Here is an 18,785-nt window from a genome sequence, read left to right as displayed (position 1 = left end):
AAGACTGTTTGAGAAGCTGTCATCTGCTAAAGTAAATGGATAAGAGTAGTGTAGTGCTTCTGGGTGACTGGAAGGGTTGTCGTCCTCCGGTTTTATCTGCTGGATTGCAGTGAAGAAGGGGTGGGCTTCTTTATCTGGGTGTCCATCTCAGAGATGACAGCACAGTGCAGAGGAATTGGGAGGGGGTAGTGGAGAAAGTGAAAGGCAGGTTGCAGTGGTGATAATGGCTGTTTCTGCATTTCCTATCGAGGTAGGGTACTTGTTATTAATAACTTGGTGGCCTCTAGCTTGTGGCACAGGTTCATCTGCTTGGAGCCCCCACAGTTATTAGTGAAACAGGTTCAGGCTGTGATGCTGGAGGTTTTCTGGGATGGGGTGCATTGGATCAGACAGTGTGCTGTACCTGCCTCTGGCTGAGGGGGGGCAGGGACTCATAGACCTTTCTAGCAGGACGTAGGCTTTTAGGTTACAGACCCTGCAGAGGCTGCTGTATTGCAATGAGGACCTCCTGTGGAGGCAGTTTGCCTGTGCCTTCCTGCAGCAGGTAGGGAGGCTGGGTCTGGATAGGCATCTTTTTTTGCTAGAAATGGGTAAACTGGAGATGGACTGACTGCCAGAGTACCGTAAGAGCCTGCTGAGGGTATGGCAGTGGGTGCGTATTGAGCAGAGGGACACTAAAAACATTAGCCTTGATTGGCTTCTAGAAGAGCCGTTAGTATATAATACTTTCTTGAAGTGTGATATTGTTAAGTCTGCTACTTTTAGTTAAGGCAGGTGTTGTAAAGCTTAAAACCCTTTTAGATCTGAACACCTACAGCTGGGTGACTCCTCAGTGGTTAGCATCTGCTCTGGGGATGCGGTCTGTCCGCGCTGCTGAGCGTTTCCTCACCCAGGTGCGTGCTGCTCTCCCCGGTGAGGATGGAGCTCTTGAGACAGCTGTTCAGGGATCAGAGAGTTCCGCACACGGATTCCCCCTTTCTATCACTGTTAGTGTCCCCAGCGATCAGTCAGGCTTCTGATGAGCAGGGTTATTTACTGACTGTAGAGGGTCTGAGAGATCTCCCTCTGTGCACTGTAGAGGGGAAACAGCTGTATAGGGTGCGTGTAAAGGGCCGTTACCAGCAGCAGCTCAGGGCAATACCAGACACACACTGGAGAGAGAGGCTGGGGGTGGCGGAACAGATAGTGCCAACTTCGAGAACCCTGTATAAGCCACCACTGCCAAAAAGATTGGGGGATCTGCAGTGGAGGATCTTACATCATTGCTGTTAACTCCTTTGTGAGCATCATAAACCCCTAGGTGAAAGATTCCTGTCCATTTTGCTCACAGAGGGAGACTGTTTACCATTGTTTTGTGTTCTGCACCAGATTAAAATCTTTGTTTGCTGCTCTGAAGGAATTGCTTGCTGGATTGGGTTTTGTGTTCTCTGAGGTGTTTTTTTTATTTTTGGTTTTAAATATTGCAAAAAGAAAAAGTACTCAATCCAGCTGGTGAATTTTATTATTGGACAGGCCAAATTAGCAATTTTTAAAGAGCAGGAAAAACAAAATGAATGATGTTTTAAATTCTGATCCTTTTGTCATTTTTTTAGAATGCTTGTATTAACACGGGTTAGACTGGATTTTAATTTCTATAAAGCAATGCATAATATAGCAATGTTTGAGGAAGCCTGGTGTGTAGACAATGTGTTGTGTGCTGTTAAGGATGGTGATCTGGAGGGGTATCTGTAATGTGACTTTTTATGTGTCCACAATATTTTATGTATTGTTTTGTTCACCTTGGGTGGATCTGAATTGATTTCATGACAATATCTGTTTTATAAATATAGATTTTGTGTATTCTATTTAATTGTTAAATACAGTTTTTTTCAAAAAATAGTATCTGTCTGTCTCTGTCTATCTATCTAGCTATCTGTCTAGCTATCTATCTAAACAAACGCCGTACCCAGCTATGAGGCACAGTTAAAATAATACTAATAATTATTTATTTACGCTCTCTTGCACGTAATAATGAGATGATGTTTAAACCGCCACCTCTGTTTGATGTATTTCTGTGACTTCGTCACGTGATTTGTAGATCAGTGTTTTGAAGATCACACTTCAGTTTATAAATAAGGAAAGTGAAACTAAAGCAGACTCGGTGTGCTTCCTGACGTGTGCATTTAGGAAAGAACGGCTAGCGCCACAATCAGATAGAAAGGTAAAAATCATAATAATAACAAAAAAAACAAAAAAAAACAATAACTTGTATTTCTATAGTCGCTTCCAAAATCCTGTTGCTTTGTGTAGCACAGTAATTAGCGATACTGTTGAAACGGCAAAAGTATGCAGTGTGCACGCCACATTAAGTGCAAGAACGGAGTGTACTTACGTTTTCTATTTGATAATTTATAGAGAAAGCCGTGTCTTATAACACATTATTATTTTTTTATTATCATATATATATATATATATATATATATATATATATATATATATATATATATATATATATATATATATATATATATATATATATATAGTGTGTGTGTGTGTGTGTGTGTGTGTGTGTGTGTGTATATATATATATATATATATATATATATATATATATATATATATATATATATATATATAGGATTCTTATTTTCGTACGTCACACTTCCCAAGGATTAGGAAATGTGAGATGGGAGAAAGGGGATTTTACAGGATAAGTCTGGGAAGTGTACTGGTTATAGAGAGACTGTCATGTATGTACACATTATAAATATAATATAAACATGTGCACTATCAAAGTTAAGTTTATTAATAATATAAAAACGTAACGTTAACCAAACGTGCAGAATAAAAGGTTTTCGAACACAAAAGTAGCTTAACCCATGGCGAATGAGTTATATTCATGTGAACCGTTTTATGTTGGTCTTTTTTGTGTCTTTGTTAAAACCAGATAGAATTGAAGTTCTATAAGATAATTACTGTAGGTCTGGCAAGGTGTTGTTTAGTTACCCCAATTACAATGTACACTATTTTATATAGTATAAACTAGACAAGCGCCTTTACTTCATCGCAATGCAGGTCTTTGTCAAACCATAATGTTATTTCCTTTTCTTGAAGTGTACAAAAAGACTGGAAACGAACAATAAAGTTCTTACATCATGACATGACACCAGATCCATTTCCCACACTTTGAAAAATTCAGCCCCACATCCCTTTCTATTAGATGAAAAGAACCCACAGTAATACACCAGCAACACAAAATGGGAAGCTGCTGTTCACACCAACTTCACCAGCGGGAAGAAACAAATGAATTGTTGCATAAAGCTGAAAATAAGCAAGATTACATCACCAAGGATGATATTGTGAAGACCCAACCTGAGGCACGAGGGAAATTCAAAGACACTAGAATGCCTGTAACGGACGTGCCAAATGTCTCTGCTGGTGTTCGTGCGTACAAAAGGTAAATAAATAAGTAAAATTTTAAAAAATCACAATTAAGCTTTTTAACTCATGTTCCTTTTTACAACTTAACAATTAATTAATGTGGAATGTATTAGATTGTATTGTTACCGTTTATCTATTTAATCTATACCAGTAAGGAGAGAAATGTAAGAATATGACAGTATGGATCCATTATTATTAAATGTATAGATTATGATTATTATATTGTTTTGATACCACAATGAAGCTGTAGCTGAATAACTCAAATGTTTTTTTTTCTTTTTTTTGTACTCTGTTTTTAAATATCCATGTTTTCCAAGTTATTGTTTTTGTGGGAAAAAATAGGTGTTCACAAAAAACTTCTGTTTTGTGGTAGTTATACAGCAAATACTGTAAAACAAACAAAAACAAACAAACAAACAAACTCCCTGTAAAACAAAACAAAAGGAACTAAGAAAATAGTTGTCTTGTTGTAGTAGGGAAGTGTAAGGCCAGCAAATGGTGTGAATGAGCATTGTGGGATTGTAGTTTTTAAGGGGATTTAAAAAAAAAAAAAACAAAAAAAAAAAAAAACCTACATTGCACTTTATTATGGTTTCTACTACAACTCCTAGAATACAAAGTATTTCAATACGTGATGCTTTTATGACATGGGGTACCAAGTTTACAATTTCCACAAAGTAGGACATTACAATATTAAATAATACTATAGCTCTGCAGTACACATGTTTTGCCAGTGTGTGGGATTCAAAGGATGTATCTAAGATGGGAGCTGTGATTTGATAATTCTGGTAAACGATTCATTGGAAAGCGATATTTAATTATTTTAGTTTTCAAGTAATGTTTTTTTTTTTTTTTTAAGGGAGTATTCTCAATTTAGTGTAATGTCACAATATATCATGTTATTTTAGTGTTTTGTTGTCTTCAGTCTGTCTGAGACTGTAGGCCTGCTGCTGTTGTAAGTATGTACCCAGTACAAAAGCGTACCAAACTTTGAACTGTTGTAACTGTGACTTCCAAAATACATTTACTAATGATTCAATGTATCGTGCTGATTAAGTAATTCACTTGGATAGTCAGACTCAAAAGACAACCACATTGTTTTCCCCAGCCAGGAGAATAATCACAGAGTCACGTCAGCTGATAGGGTGGTAGAGGATGCTGAGGAGGCTGTGTCTGTGCACCAGGAGAGCGAATCTATCAGTCTGCTAGAGCTGGAGACACTGGCAGCTGACCTGGAGCACAAGGCACATACAGCTTTTGCAGGAGATGTTACTAAAACCATGGTAACCCAGGAAGAACATGAGCAGCCAGCTAGCAATGCAGAGTAAGGTTTAACAGTAAACGGTCTGTTTTATAATGGACTGGTTCCTTCACCTTCTATAATAAAAAAGGGAGATATAGAGTAATGGAACTCGATATTTTTTTCCTTAGATTTCTCTACCGGTTTGCTGCTTCTCACAAAAAAGAAGAATTCCCTCCTTGAACAGCCAGTCGGAATTTATTTTTGATTAGGGTGCACAGTTCAAATTAAGATAAATCTGATATTAGATCATATACTAAATACTAAAAATAATTGCAAAACAACAACCTCATTCCACTTGTATTGTGTTCTTGGGTATACAGGATTGAGGATTAAGACAACTTTTATTTCGCAAATCACCATATGTATTAATGTAGTGTAGTGGTATACTAACAATTGCTACTGAGGTACTCACACTTGTATTTATTTGTATACATTTTTTACAGGACTAAGTCTAGGAAAAATCCTGCCACTGAAGAAATCAATGATACTGCTTGCACTGATGATGTGCAGCGGACTGTAAAAAATGGAATTGGAAGGTTAGTCAAGGATGCATTGCAAGAAGACAAGAGAGGTTTAACCACAGAGACAACGGGAAAAGAGCCAATTCTTATGGCAAAGCTAAGAGACCCAGGCTTGCAGAGGAGATGGTGAGGCATGAGAGGTATGTTGAAAATGTCTGGGTTTAACAAAATAGCTACACACAATCCTACCCTCAAAACAATTTGGGGTTTTGCTGCTTTAAAATGTTGTTGTCCATCTTCATAGTATCCCCAACCCCTCTTCAAAGCTATAGAGAAACTCACTTCTAGAAACCTTTTTGAGATTTGAAAACAGTTACAAAATATGTATACCGATGTTGTGGTGTATTAAACTGATTGTAGCTAACAAAATAATTCCATAAATTGGACCTTTTACGCACTTCCATTCGTTTTGTAGTTCTGTAATGTATAAGCATGTATTTATTTAAAAACTGCACATTTGAGACTCATGTAGCTAATGGAAGTACAAAACAGGTAATATTTATGGCATTATTAGATAGTGATGGGAAGAACATAACAAATTTAAAACATATTTGCCCCAGCTCTATATAGCAATTGTTTTCAGATTGTATTTCAGTTGTTTCACTCTGCTGTTGTCTTGCAATGCTGGCCATCCAGCTGCGCTTTAAGCGCACATAATATGCTGCTCATATAAAAATATGTAAGGTCAGGGGGTTCCTTTCACCTGTAACACTGGAAGTCAGTACAGAGCACAGCCATTAGACATAAAGCACCACACAGTATAAAACAAAAAAGATTTGCAGCAAAATATTTGGGGGCTTGTGACAATGCATTTATGCTAACAGAAACATTAGCATTATATATTTATTGAGCAAAAAGCACAACATTGTATCTGCCTTCATAGCAATAAGCTGTGCCTGTCTGTGCCATAGGGCTTTAAGTTTAAAACAATGAGTGACATAAAACCAAGACCCATGTGCTTCAAGGAAGTAAGTACACTGTGTGGAAGTATGGTTATTAAATCCTGTTTGTCTAGTTCTAGAAAACATGGGGACAGGTCTTTTTTTAAAAGACAATGCCAACGGAGTTTACCAATATAGATACCATAGAAACACCATGCGCAGTTTTAGTTTCTCTTCAGCCACAGGTCTAGTGTTTTACTCATTTAAAACTATACTTTGTATTCCCAGCTGCATGGAGGAAGAAAACACTGCAGATATACAAGCGTTGGAAAGTCCAGATTACGCGGGCAGTGTTGTGGAGATAAATGTAGTACAGTCTGTGGAAGACATTGGAGAGGATCTAACCAAAGGAGGCAAAAAAACTGAAGTTGAGGAAAGTGCTGTTGACATGAAAGACACACAAAGGACGCCCAGCATAGAGATGGAACCAGAGAGCCAAAGTGAAACCCAATCCAATGTTCTTAAACCTGTGAAATCTTTGGATGAAGAACCCATGAGAGAAATGAGTGCTGCTGTCGAAGATGAGGATAACACAAGGTATTGATGCCTTTATATATGATATAATCTGTTTCATGTTTGAATAAGGCATTACAAAATAATTAGTAATAGACACACATTTTAGCTAGTGAAACCAGTGTAATAATACATAAATGCATACATCTGAGGAGAGTGCTTTGTTACCAATTGGCTTAGACCACTGGGACACCATACTCTCGGCTATTTTGATAAGATTTAGTGATCTCTTCCCAGTGAAGTTGATCTGTATCGAGATGCTGAAGAGATAGAAGAGGATCAGCTGGAAAAAAATGGAGCAAAATGTGTTGATGATTTGATAGGTGAGTGCTTCTTTAGCACTTTAATTGTATTCCAAAATGTAACTTCGTTACAGCTCAATGCTTATTTCTCTTGCTTCCATGATCGAATGTGATATTTGATCATTGACACAAAGCTAATCAATATAAATTATATCTTTTGAAGAAACCGTGTTATTTTTAAATTACAACTCAATTACTGTTTTTTTTTTCAGTTCCTCACGATAAGTGCAGCATATGTCCAGAATTGGACATGTTATCATACAGTGAAAATGAGTGGAGAGGAAAAACAGCCAAAAGTGCACTGATTAAAAAGGTGAAACGGTCGGAATTGGTAGATATAGTGTAGGGACCAATTGGCAAAGCTACTTTGGGGTGCCATATACACTCATTCCACAAGAGTTACAGGAACTTTGAGAATGTCTTGCACTTTGGCTTTACTATTCTGTAGCAATACCCAGTGAATCTAGATATGGTAAATGCAAGGCTGACAGATAAGACTTTCTAATAGGATTAGCTGAAAAGTGTATTAAAAATATACAGGCTTTGAAGATCACAAATATCTCTTCATCAGGTAAGAACTGGAAACTATTTAAAACTGATGATTGGCAAGTGGAAATATCTGAGCTTGATTTTAACGTGCCAAGACTAGCAAATGTTAATTATTGTTATTCTGTGCCCATTTGTAAAGACAATCCATAACTCATACCCATCTGCTTTATTGGCAGACCCTCAAAGAAGCATTATATTTGTCAGGCATACACACCATTGTATACAGTATCAGCATCAGTGTTATTTGGCTTGTGTCTGGAATTGGTCTGGGGGACTCATTCAAAAGCAGCTGTTGTATTTTCCCTGATGAGTCGCTAAACTATTGGATAATTGTTTTTGTACACTGTGTTTGTATAATCAACTGTATAATGAACGGCTTATTTCATATTTATCTATTTGTAGATTATATTTTGTCAGTGATCAAAAAGCCCTAAATGTCCAAATAAAAGCGACTGTTTCCTATCTTTAGGGATATGAAGAAGTTTATACAAATTTCAGTGGGCTTCGGAGAGTGCGAGGAGATAATTACTGTGCGATGCGGGCAACACTTTTCCAGGTGTTGATCCAGAGTAAGGAAACACCAGCCTGGCTTCAGAGAGAAGACTTTATCCAGGTACAAGCCAGTGTACATACAGCATGTGTTGTACCTCAAATCAAACTTCTTTTTTTGTTGTTGTGTAGTGATTACTGAAACTACTGTAATAAGATTTTCACCTAGTGGCTGTTATTGATATCCATATCCCTGCCAATATAAATCACTTTGAAGATAAACCTGCTAACTGCTGTAGCAACAATAGGACGAAAAAACATGTGTCTGCCTTTCTGTCACTGCCTTTGCATACTAAAGTGGGTCAGACAATATCCTTGTTCTGTAAAAATATCCTTCCATTCCTACAGACTGCCAGGTTGTGGTATCCTGCAACAGCATGGCCTGTTAGGACGATCCCATACATGGTATATGACTGTGCCTTTGGGGAGATCGGCCAGGACAGTCCGTGCAGCATGTGCTGTGTGTTGATTCTACAGTATTTGCTGTTCTGAATGTGTGACAGGTTCCACTCCTCTCCTGCAGGAGGCTCTGCCCAAACTTTATCACACTTTAGGTGGCCTTTTGGATGGAAATGTATCCAGCTGTATTTAGTATTCTGTGTATCAATCTAGTGGTCAATGAATGTAAAGCTGCACAGCAGTTTATTGATGACATTTGTACAACTTTTCTTCCTGCCTTCTCAGCTGCCAGAAAAGTTAGCCTCATGTTATGACTGGATGAAGCAGTGGAGGTTTACACAGGACAATGAAAATGGACGTTTGGTGGAATTGCTAAGAGGACATATGCAGCTTCTAAAGAGAAAGGTAAGAAAGCGTTCTTAATGTTTCGAAGATGTTGCTTTTTATCCTGACTAATATAGTTTCAAGATGGATATTTCTAAGGAAATAAAAATACCTCTGTTTCAGCTTTCAGTAGCACAGGGTATACATATTTAGGATTCTGGCCACATACAGTTTGTTTTCTTGTTTGCTGTGATAAAATGTAGTTGTTTTTTTTTTTTTTAATATGGTTTGATATTAATTTTGAATGCTGTTGTTTTATGTTATTGTAGTCACAAGAGTGTGGCATTGTGAGCGTAAGACACTAAAATAAAAAAATAAAAAAAATAAAAAGTCATGTGGATATCAGATTTGTTCCATTGCAGAAATTAAAGTAATCCCCCCCCACCAACAAAAAGTGATGTCTGTATTGACATTTACTGTAGGTGTCTCCATTTCTTTGTCATTTTAATTTTGTTAGATCATTTTAAAATTAAACTCAGTAAATCATAGGACCTGTGAGGTTTTGGTCTGTGTTGTAAAAAAGCACCTGTGCTCAGAACTATGAAATGGAGCGCTCTGATTGGTTAGATTAGCTAGTGATGATAATTTTATAATATGCATTACAAATACTCAGACATAATCAGAAAAAGAAAGAATGGTAGGCCTACTGTATTTAAAACCTGAGATTTTCACTGACAACTCCTTCATATTCTCTTATTTTTCCATGGTAAAGTGGTTGACCGTGGTGGAATCCTCCAGTGCAGAAGAGAGACAAGCCGTGTGTGAAGAGATCTTCAGGAATGAAGAGGAGGAGTACAGTTTGCTGGAGGCTGTGAAATTGCTGATGTTGAATACTGCTATTGAACTGCACAATGATATGCAGCTGGACAAGGACGTGCCCATTTTCTGCTGGCTCTTGTTTGCTCGGGACAGTTCTGATACCCCCTCAGCATTCCTCAGCAACCACCTCAATCAAGTGGGCTTCAGTGGCGGACTCGAGCAGGTCAGGCAGGCTACTACCTGTCTTTAATCTTACTTCTCTGCTTCCTTCATCTGCAGTAATAGTAGTACCTTGAGCTCCCGGGGTATATGTCTTTATATATTTAAGAAGTTCAAAATACCAGTTAGTGTTTCTTATAAAATTGTAAAACAAAGCATTTTAAAAGAAAGATTCCCATATCCAATTTTTGATTAACTTCACAATTTAATGTAATTTACAACCTCTTACTTCTGCAAGAGCATAGCTATTGGGAAATACAGGCAAACTTTGCTTTCTGTTCAAGTAGAGTGGGCAGAAGAATTTTTTTTTTAGCTTGATCAAAACAAAAATGCAATAAAAAATAAATCTGTCATATATAGATAGATAGTAATTACAGGTGTGTTGACTGATACAGCTATCTAATGCAAAAAAACCTAAAAAATGACAACAAAAAAAGCCATTTCAATTGGCACAGATTTGATATACAAAAGTAAAGCACTTGAGGGCAGTTAGACCCAGTACCTGCTGCATTGATCTAATGACAGAATGCTGCTTCTCTTACAGGTCGAGATGTTCCTCCTGGGCTACACTCTGGAGCTGACAATTCGTGTGTACAGGCTTTACAAATTTGAAACGGATGAGTTTCTCACATTTTACCCTGATGATCACAAAGAAGATTGGCCAGCTGTGTGTCTTATCACAGAGGATGACAGACACTACAATGTCCCGGTCCAAAAGCAAGACACAACAAGGTTATAGTCAGCTCTCTGGGCCTTCGCTACTTTGATGCACTTTTCACCTACGGTACATCTAAAGAAGGGGGAGTGAATCTAGCATGGCTTGAGCTGCATTGTATTTTGTATTCCTAAAAAGCAGACAAGGTGAGTGTGTTGAAGCAGGATTCCAAAAAAGATCTGGAGCTTAACTAAATAAGTTCTCAATTGCAGAATCTGATAGAACAATGTAAAGTATTGCACAGCTATTTATTTATTTATTTTGAAACAAATCACAAGACTCTGCTCTAAAGTTTCTGTATGTTAAGGTGGATGGGTCTGCATTTACTCTAAATGATTCGATGACAATAAAATCATTTTTAACATCAAAATTCTTGACTTGGTGCTTTAACGTCCCACGCAGATATAATGGAGGCACCTGTATGTGGGTATTCAACACTTGCATTGGAGGCACCTGGTTATATATTGGGAATCCCTTTTCTAGTGTTTCGGTCCACATTTCCTTTTTTTTTTTTTTTTTAATGATATTCTGCATCTACTGTGGATGTAGGTCAAGGTGATCAACTTTTTCATGATACTGAAAACCGTAATTTTAGTCACAGTATGGATTACACTATGTAACACAATTTTTGTTCCTGGGTAGTAAGTGTTATTTCCTAATTGCTTATGCCTCAAAAGTATAGAAAATGGCTATGTGGCAGAGCAAAGCTCTGCCCTTTTAAATTGGCAGGGATGGGGTTAACTTCCCCTGCCTCCCTGGGTTTATTATGTTCAGGTGGCTGGGGTTGATTAGTTGATTAGGTTGATTAACGATCAATCAGCGCCCAGCCACCTGATATAAAAGGAGGCCTCTGCTTCTCATTTGGGGAGAGGGAGCTGAGGAAGCAGGTTGGTTTTTTTTTGGTTGTTTGGAGAGCTTGAATCCAGTGAAGGCATTGCCCAGCCCGGCTCCCTCTGGTGGCGCCGCCGCCGCCTCCGCCACCAGAGGGAGCCGGGCCGCCGCCTCCGCCACCAGAGGGAGCCGGGCCGCCGCCTCCGCCACCAGAGGGAGCCGGGCCGCCGCCTCCGCCACCAGAGGGAGCCGGGCCGCCGCCGCCGCCTCCGCCACCAGAGGGAGCCGGGCCGCCGCCGCCGCCTCCGCCACCAGAGGGAGCCGGGCCGCCGCCGCCGCCTCCGCCACCAGAGGGAGCCGGGCCGCCGCCGCCTCCGCCACCAGAGGGAGCCGGGCCGCCGCCGCCGCCTCCGCCACCAGAGGGAGCCGGGCCCGCCTCCGCCACCAGAGGGAGCCGGGCCGCCGCCGCCTCCGCCACCAGAGGGAGCCGGGCCGCCGCCGCCGCCTCCGCCACCAGAGGGAGCCGGGCCGCCGCCGCCGCCACCAGAGGGAGCCGGGCCGCCGCCGCCGCCACCAGAGGGAGCCGGGCCGCCGCCGCCGCCACCAGAGGGAGCCGGGCCGCCGCCGCCGCCACCAGAGGGAGCCGGGCCGCCGCCGCCTCCGCCACCAGAGGGAGCCGGGCCGCCGCCTCCGCCACCAGAGGGAGCCGGGCCGCCGCCGCCGCCTCCGCCACCAGAGGGAGCCGGGCCGCCGCCGCCGCCTCCGCCACCAGAGGGAGCCGGGCCGCCGCCGCCATGTAAGGCGGGTTTTTGGTTCTCCCCTCTGCCCGGCGCGGCTGGCGGGAGGCGGGGTCTACCTTCGCCAGGCAGTCTGCGGCTGAGTCGTTCCTCCGCCACCAGAGGGAGCCGGGCCGCCGCCTCCGCCACCAGAGGGAGCCGGGCCGCCGCCGCCGCCTCCGCCACCAGAGGGAGCCGGGGCCGCCTCCGCCACCAGAGGGAGCCGGGCCGCCGTCGCCGCCTCCGCCACCAGAGGGAGCCGGGCCGCCGCCGCCGCCTCCGCCACCAGAGGGAGCCGGGCCGCCGCCGCCGCCTCCGCCACCAGAGGGAGCCGGGCCGCCGCCGCCGCCGCCTCCGCCACCAGAGGGAGCCGGGCCGCCGCCGCCGCCTCCGCCACCAGAGGGAGCCGGGCCGCCGCCGCCGCCTCCGCCACCAGAGGGAGCCGGGCCGCCGCCGCCGCCTCCGCCACCAGAGGGAGCCGGGCCGCCGCCGCCGCCGCCTCCGCCACCAGAGGGAGCCGGGCCGCCGTCGCCATGCTACCTTGGACATTCGGGGCCCCCTCAACCAAAGAAGGCTTGGGGGCTCTGACATCAACCCCGCCCACCACCACCCACCATAACAGCCCACCCAAGGGACATAATTGGACTCTTGGGGGGAGGGGGGGTGGGGGGAAGGGGGGAGTTGGCCGATTGCGGCCGGTGTACGTTGTACATGGGGGGAGGTGTGTGGCAGAGCAAAGCTCTGCCCTTTTAAATTGGCAGGGATGGGGTTAACTTCCCCTGCCTCCCTGGGTTTATTATGTTCAGGTGGCTGGGGTTGATTAGTTGATTAGGTTGATTAACGATCAATCAGCGCCCAGCCACCTGATATAAAAGGAGGCCTCTGCTTCTCATTTGGGGAGAGGGAGCTGAGGAAGCAGGTTGGTTTTTTTTTTGGTTGTTTGGAGAGCTTGAATCCAGTGAAGGCATTGCCCAGCCTGGAGATTGTTATTTTTTGTAAATTTTGCTTGTTGTCTTTCTTTGTGTTTAAATTGTTTTGTTTTGGCCCTTGTGCCCTTTCATTTTGTGTTTATTTATAATAAAATAGTTATTTTTTTGAACTGCAGTCTGTCTCTGGGCCTCTATCCACTCGCCAGCCTGCCACAGGCTATTATTCCCCACAAACTTTGCTTTTGTGACCAGGACAGTGATATTTAAAAATATCACTATTTCCAATGGGAAAACAGGCAAATGTAAATACAGTATAAACGTTAGTAAATGATTGCAAAACCGACAACTGCTGCGCATGCACAACACTCGTATTTTACCTCAGAAACGAGCAAAATAATATGTAACAAAATTTTTGTTCCTGGGTAGTAAGTGTTATTTCCTAATTGCTAATGCCTCAAAAGTATAGAAAATGGTTATTATTCCCCACAAACTTTGCTTTTGTGACCAGGACAGTGATATTTAAATTATACTGATTATACTGTATTTACAGTATAATCGTAAATCTCGAAAAACTACTCACTTCTAAATCTTTTGTAGTCATTTTTGTATTACTTTAGTATAAATACATGTTAATTTGGATTCATATGTTGTTTTTTTCTGACTTTATGTGAACGAAAAGACACACATTTGCCCGTTTTCCCATTGGAAATAGTGATATTTTGAAATATCACTGTCCTGGTCACAGAAGCAAAGTTTGTGGGGAATAATAGCCATTTTCTATACTTTTGAGGCATAAGCAATTAGGAAATAACACTTACTACCCAGGAAAAAAAAAAAAAAAAAAAAAAAAATTGTTACACGATGTTATGTATGTTGCTGACGTTTTTCTTTTGGAATTTCACTACATTGTAAGCCCCTTATCTATAGCTGTCTATTTTGACCGGCGTTAGCAATAAAGCATCTTCATACCCATTCTGCAAAACATTCAATACAAACAAGATGTGAACTGTTAGCTACTTAATGAATATTGCTACTAATAAATTATAATTTTTTTTCTTTAAATAAATGTAAATTTGTGGCTGTTTTATGTACAAGGTAAAATGAGGTTTATAGGCAGGTACTTACTTCATCCTATAAAGATTAACTAAGGGCAATTAAATGCAGCCTCCATGCTTACTAAACTGTTTGTGGATACATTTAGCAGCTTTATGGTCCTGAAATCATAAAGCATTAGTTAATGACCACCACTGTAAACTACATACAAGCTGGTACCCAGGTTAACTTGGGGATTGACCTAAATTATAATAAATAGCCCCTGCTTTATTTTACTGGCCACCATTGCAATAAAATTTTGTGCAGGCAGAACTATAATTCAGAAGCATAATTTACTTTAATAGTGAAATCTTAAATAGAATATGTACCATAATGATTTATATTGGCAACTAAATGTGAGCTGACGAATGGATTACATTATGTATTGTGTAAAAATAATGTGTGTGTACCAAACAGTATTGAGCATAAACCTTAAAGCATTTTGAATGAATAAATGTATGTTACACAGAGGATAATTTACAGTACATCACGTTATTCATAGTGAAGCATAACCCAAGATAAATTATGGACATTGATAATATCTTTTAAATGTTAATCTCATATTACATGTTTAATGGTATTATAGGAAGTATTGACTTTACAACTTTTTAAAAACAACCCTCTTCCTTTCAGGTTATATTTAAGCCTGTACATTGTATAGTACCAACGTGCACTTTATACAAATCTAGGCATCAGGGATTAACATATGTTAGTCTTGCTGTGGACCTCATTAAACAGCACTCAACATAACAGGCACTACTGTAAGATAACTGACTGCAGCCACAATTAAGCTGTTCAATGCTTCATCATGTGATGTTAAACATTTTCTGATCTGTTCCGACAGAAGTATACTTTAATTTCAACATTAGGACAGCTGTAGCAATTTGTTATAAAGCAGTGTATCTAGTCTTGTACTTCAATTTAAATACTTTGAGTAAACTTCTCAGATGTCTGTAGCAGGTAGTCATATTATATATACAGTGGCTCTCAAAAGTACTCACCCCCCTTGGACTTTTCCACATTTTATTGCGTTACAACATGGAATCAAAATGGATTTAATTAGAAGTTTTTGCCACTGATCAACACAAAAAAAGTCCAGAATGTCAAAGTGAAAAATAAAATCTACATGTAAAACAGAAAATAATTTATTGCATAAGTATTCACCCCCTTTGCTATGACACACCTAAATAAGCTCTGTTGCAACCAATTGTCTTTAGAAGTCACATAATTAGTTGAATGGAGTCCATCTGTGTGTAATTAAGATGTTTCACATGATTTCACGTTAAATATACCTGTCTCTGGGAGGTCCCACAGTTGGTTAGTACATTTCCTAACAAAAACTACATCATGAAGACGAAGGAACATTCAAGGCAAATCCGGAATAAGGTTCTTCAAAAGCACCAATCAGGGGTAGGATATGAGAACATTTCCAAGGCATTGAATATCCCCCGGAGCACAGTAAAGTCCATTATTAAGAAATGGAGAGAATATGGCATAACTGAATCTGTCTAGAACAGGCCGTCTTCAAAAACTGTATCCGGGCGAGAAGGGCACTAGTCAGTTAGGCCACCAACAGGCCTATAGCAACTCTAAAGGAGTTACAGTCTTCCACGGCTGAGCTGGGAGACACTGCATATGGCAACAATATCCCGGGTGCTTCACAAAACTGGCCTTTATGGGAGTGTGGCAAAAAGAAAGCCAAAAAACTCACATCAAATCTTGGCTAGAGTTTGCCAGAAGGCATGTGGGATACTCTGAGACCAAGTGGAAGAAGATTCTATAGTCTTATGAGACCAAAATAGAGCTTTTTGGCCTCAAGGCTAAGCGCTATTTTTGGCGCAAGTCTAACACCGCACCTCATCCTGAGAACACCATCCCTACCGTGAAGCATGGTGGTGGCAGCATCATGCTATGGGGATGCTTCTCTGTGTCAGGGCCTAGAAAGCTTGTGAAGATAGAGGGCAAAATGAATGCAGCAAAGTACAGAGAAATCCTGGAGGAAAACCTGCTGAAGTCAGCAAGAGAACAGGGACTTGGGAGAAGAATCATCTTCCAGCAGGACAATGACCCCAAATATACAGCCAAAGCCACACTGGAGTGGCTTAAAAACAAAAAAGTCAATGTTCTGGAGTGGCCCAGTCAAAGCCTAGACTTCAATCCAATTGAGAATAGGTGGAAAGAGTTGAAAATTGCTGTTCACCAAAGGTCCCCATCCAACTTGACGGAGCTTGAGCAATTTTGCAAAGAATGAGCAAAAATTGCAGTGTCCAGATGTGCAAAGCTGGTAGAGATTCATGGCTGTAATTGCTGCCAAAGGTGCCTCTACCAAATATTGACTCAAGGGGGCGAATACTTATGCAATCAATTATTTTCTGTTTTGTATTTGTAATTAATTTAGTACAATTTGTAGATTTTATTTCTCACTTTAACATTCTGGACTTTTGATCAGTGTTGATCAGTGGCAATCCATTCTGATTCCATGTTGTAACACAATAAAATGTGGAAAAGTCCAAGGGGGGGTGAATACTTTTGAGAGTGTGTGTGTGTGTGTGTGTGTGTGTGTGTGTATCTATATTGGTCAGCTGACGACACACGCTTCAGAGGACAGCGTGTGTTTGTCTTTGCCCTCCCGAGTCAGCGCAGGGGTGGATGCGGTGAGCTGAGCCTAAAAATAATTGGCTATTCTAAATTGGGAGAAAAATGATAATGAAGCAATTGGCGACTACTAAATGAAAAATAAATAAATAAATAAAACAGTATTTTAGGCACAACAGCACATGCTGTCATGCCAGTTTTTTCATAACTTTGGCAGTTCAAGTGAAAGTGCCTTCAGCTAGTGAGAAATGCCAAATCATGCTTTGAGATTTTTACAGGCCTGTGACAGAAATATAATGAATCTTGGTTGTAAATCTCCCTCCTGACCTGTGAGGGCGCTAAGCAGCGAAGGTAGAGTCCTTTGGACAAGCTGGCCTGACAGTTCTTTCCCATGGTTGGGAAGTTGGTCAGTCTGGAAGAAGGTGAGACTCCGCAAGAACGTATTAACCCGGAAGGGAAACCATGTAGCAGCTGCAGATTGTAGAGACAGCTGCATTCATTTACCAAGGGGTCATGCATGACAGCATAAAAGGGGCCAGAGAATCACAATCTACTCCTTCGCTTGGTTTTTGCTTTGAAACTAAGACTAAGTGAAAACTGTTGAAAAGAATATTTGTGTTTTGTTTGTTTGTGCTTGTTATTCTTTATTTGTAAACCACCAGACAGCTAACATGTATCTGGAGCTGTCACCTTGGGCCAGCACAAAGCCGGAACAACATACTAGTCACAAAATAAATTATCACCCACCACGAGCACTACTGCACACACTTCTAGCCTGGTGACCGTGGCTAGTATTATCGTGGGGCAGATAACGTGTATTTATTATTTATCCTCCAATCCCAGTCTTTTCTATCACCGTGCTTTCCACATTGGTGTGTATTGCTGGAGCTTATTGTTTGGTCACCAGACCAGAGTTATAAATGAAAGACCACTTTTTTCTAACAGATTAGTTTCCTGTCTGTTTGTTCTTGCACTGCATCACCTCTGCACCTGTTCTCACCCAGCAGCCACTTTGCCACACCTGACAGAGCCCCACAAAAACCTTAAATTCTGCAAGATATAGATTTAAACCATGCCGATTCTGACCCCAATCCAATTATCTTCCCCATGCTACATTAAAAAAATTAAAAAGTACTACATGTTTGGTTATTTATTCATTTATTTTCAGCAGTTTAACAAATGGGATCCAGGCAGAATTTTTATGTTTTGTGAAGCAGGCACTAAGTAAAACAAATCTTGCTTAAACCATGTAACAAATGATTTGCTACTGTAATAGACATCATCACTGTGTGCTGGAGTGTAAACTATGTACTACAAACTCCACAAAACAAAGGAAACAATTCTTAGACAGCCAGTAAACATAGCCTACTAGTAGTAAACAAAACACCTCAATTAACCTCAATTGACTGTGCAAGATTTCCTCATTTTTAAACAGATGTCTCACTTGCCATGCTTCTTCTCAACTCTACTAATTATTTAATTAAAACTTCTACATTATCAGGTTTTAGATCAGTCATTTTTTCAAAAACACTTAACAGCAAGCAGCAGAGTCTGCATATGCAACTTCACAGAACGACGAGACCCGGATTCAGAGTGTGGCAGCTAAATACTTATACAAAGTAAAAGCTTAAAAAAAAGAATTAGGAATTTTCTGATTAGCCTATTCTTGGTAGACAAGAGATATTTAGACTGTTCCCACAAATTACTGCAATCTGAAATGTGTTGCCACCCAGTCCCACCCACTACAAAAGTACATATTTCTCACTCCTGCAGGTTCCATGGGAACCCAGTCCTGCTGCAGGGCTCTACGCTGTGACCTCAAATCAGCCACAGAAGTAAGACAATGCTGGCTTATAATTTACAATGTTAAGTAGTGTATTGCTATTAAAACATGCCACAACATTTAACATAGGTACTTAACAGTAATGTTTTTCAAATCTTTGTTAAACATTACAAGTAAATGTGCATTGTGGTACTTTACCAACATT

The 18,785-nt window shown here is 41.0% G+C and overlaps 1 protein-coding gene across 2 annotated transcripts; it reads left to right on the top strand.

The window, feature by feature from the left end:
- The first annotated feature begins 1,867 nt into the window (after positions 1–1,867).
- On the top strand, positions 1,868–11,237 carry LOC121314197 (ubiquitin thioesterase otulin-like). 2 transcript variants are annotated; one of them, XM_041247209.1, is made up of 11 exons: positions 1,868–2,200; positions 3,094–3,436; positions 4,529–4,744; positions 5,167–5,384; positions 6,414–6,722; positions 6,936–7,021; positions 7,213–7,313; positions 8,019–8,162; positions 8,783–8,902; positions 9,594–9,863; positions 10,404–11,237. In XM_041247209.1, exons 4-11 carry the CDS (start codon positions 5,368–5,370, stop codon positions 10,596–10,598), a joined length of 1,242 nt encoding a protein of 413 aa, XP_041103143.1. In that variant the 5' UTR covers positions 1,868–2,200; positions 3,094–3,436; positions 4,529–4,744; positions 5,167–5,367; the 3' UTR covers positions 10,599–11,237. The 2 variants fall into 2 exon arrangements, with proteins under 2 accessions (XP_041103143.1, XP_041103144.1); XM_041247210.1 differs by lacking the exon at positions 4,529–4,744.
- The last annotated feature ends 7,548 nt before the right edge of the window (positions 11,238–18,785 follow it).

Source organism: Polyodon spathula, chromosome 4, assembly GCF_017654505.1.
Source record: "Polyodon spathula isolate WHYD16114869_AA chromosome 4, ASM1765450v1, whole genome shotgun sequence".
NCBI lineage: Eukaryota > Metazoa > Chordata > Actinopteri > Acipenseriformes > Polyodontidae > Polyodon > Polyodon spathula.
Note: the sequence above shows the minus strand (reverse complement) of the source record. Positions and strands in the feature narration are given on the sequence as shown.

Coding starts and splice junctions, on each gene's coding strand:
- LOC121314197 (XM_041247210.1), top strand. Junction 6,723..6,935: donor GAAGATGAGGATAACACAAG/GTATTGATGCCT, acceptor ATCTCTTCCCAG/TGAAGTTGATCTGTATCGAG. Junction 8,903..9,593: donor TGCAGCTTCTAAAGAGAAAG/GTAAGAAAGCGT, acceptor TCCATGGTAAAG/TGGTTGACCGTGGTGGAATC.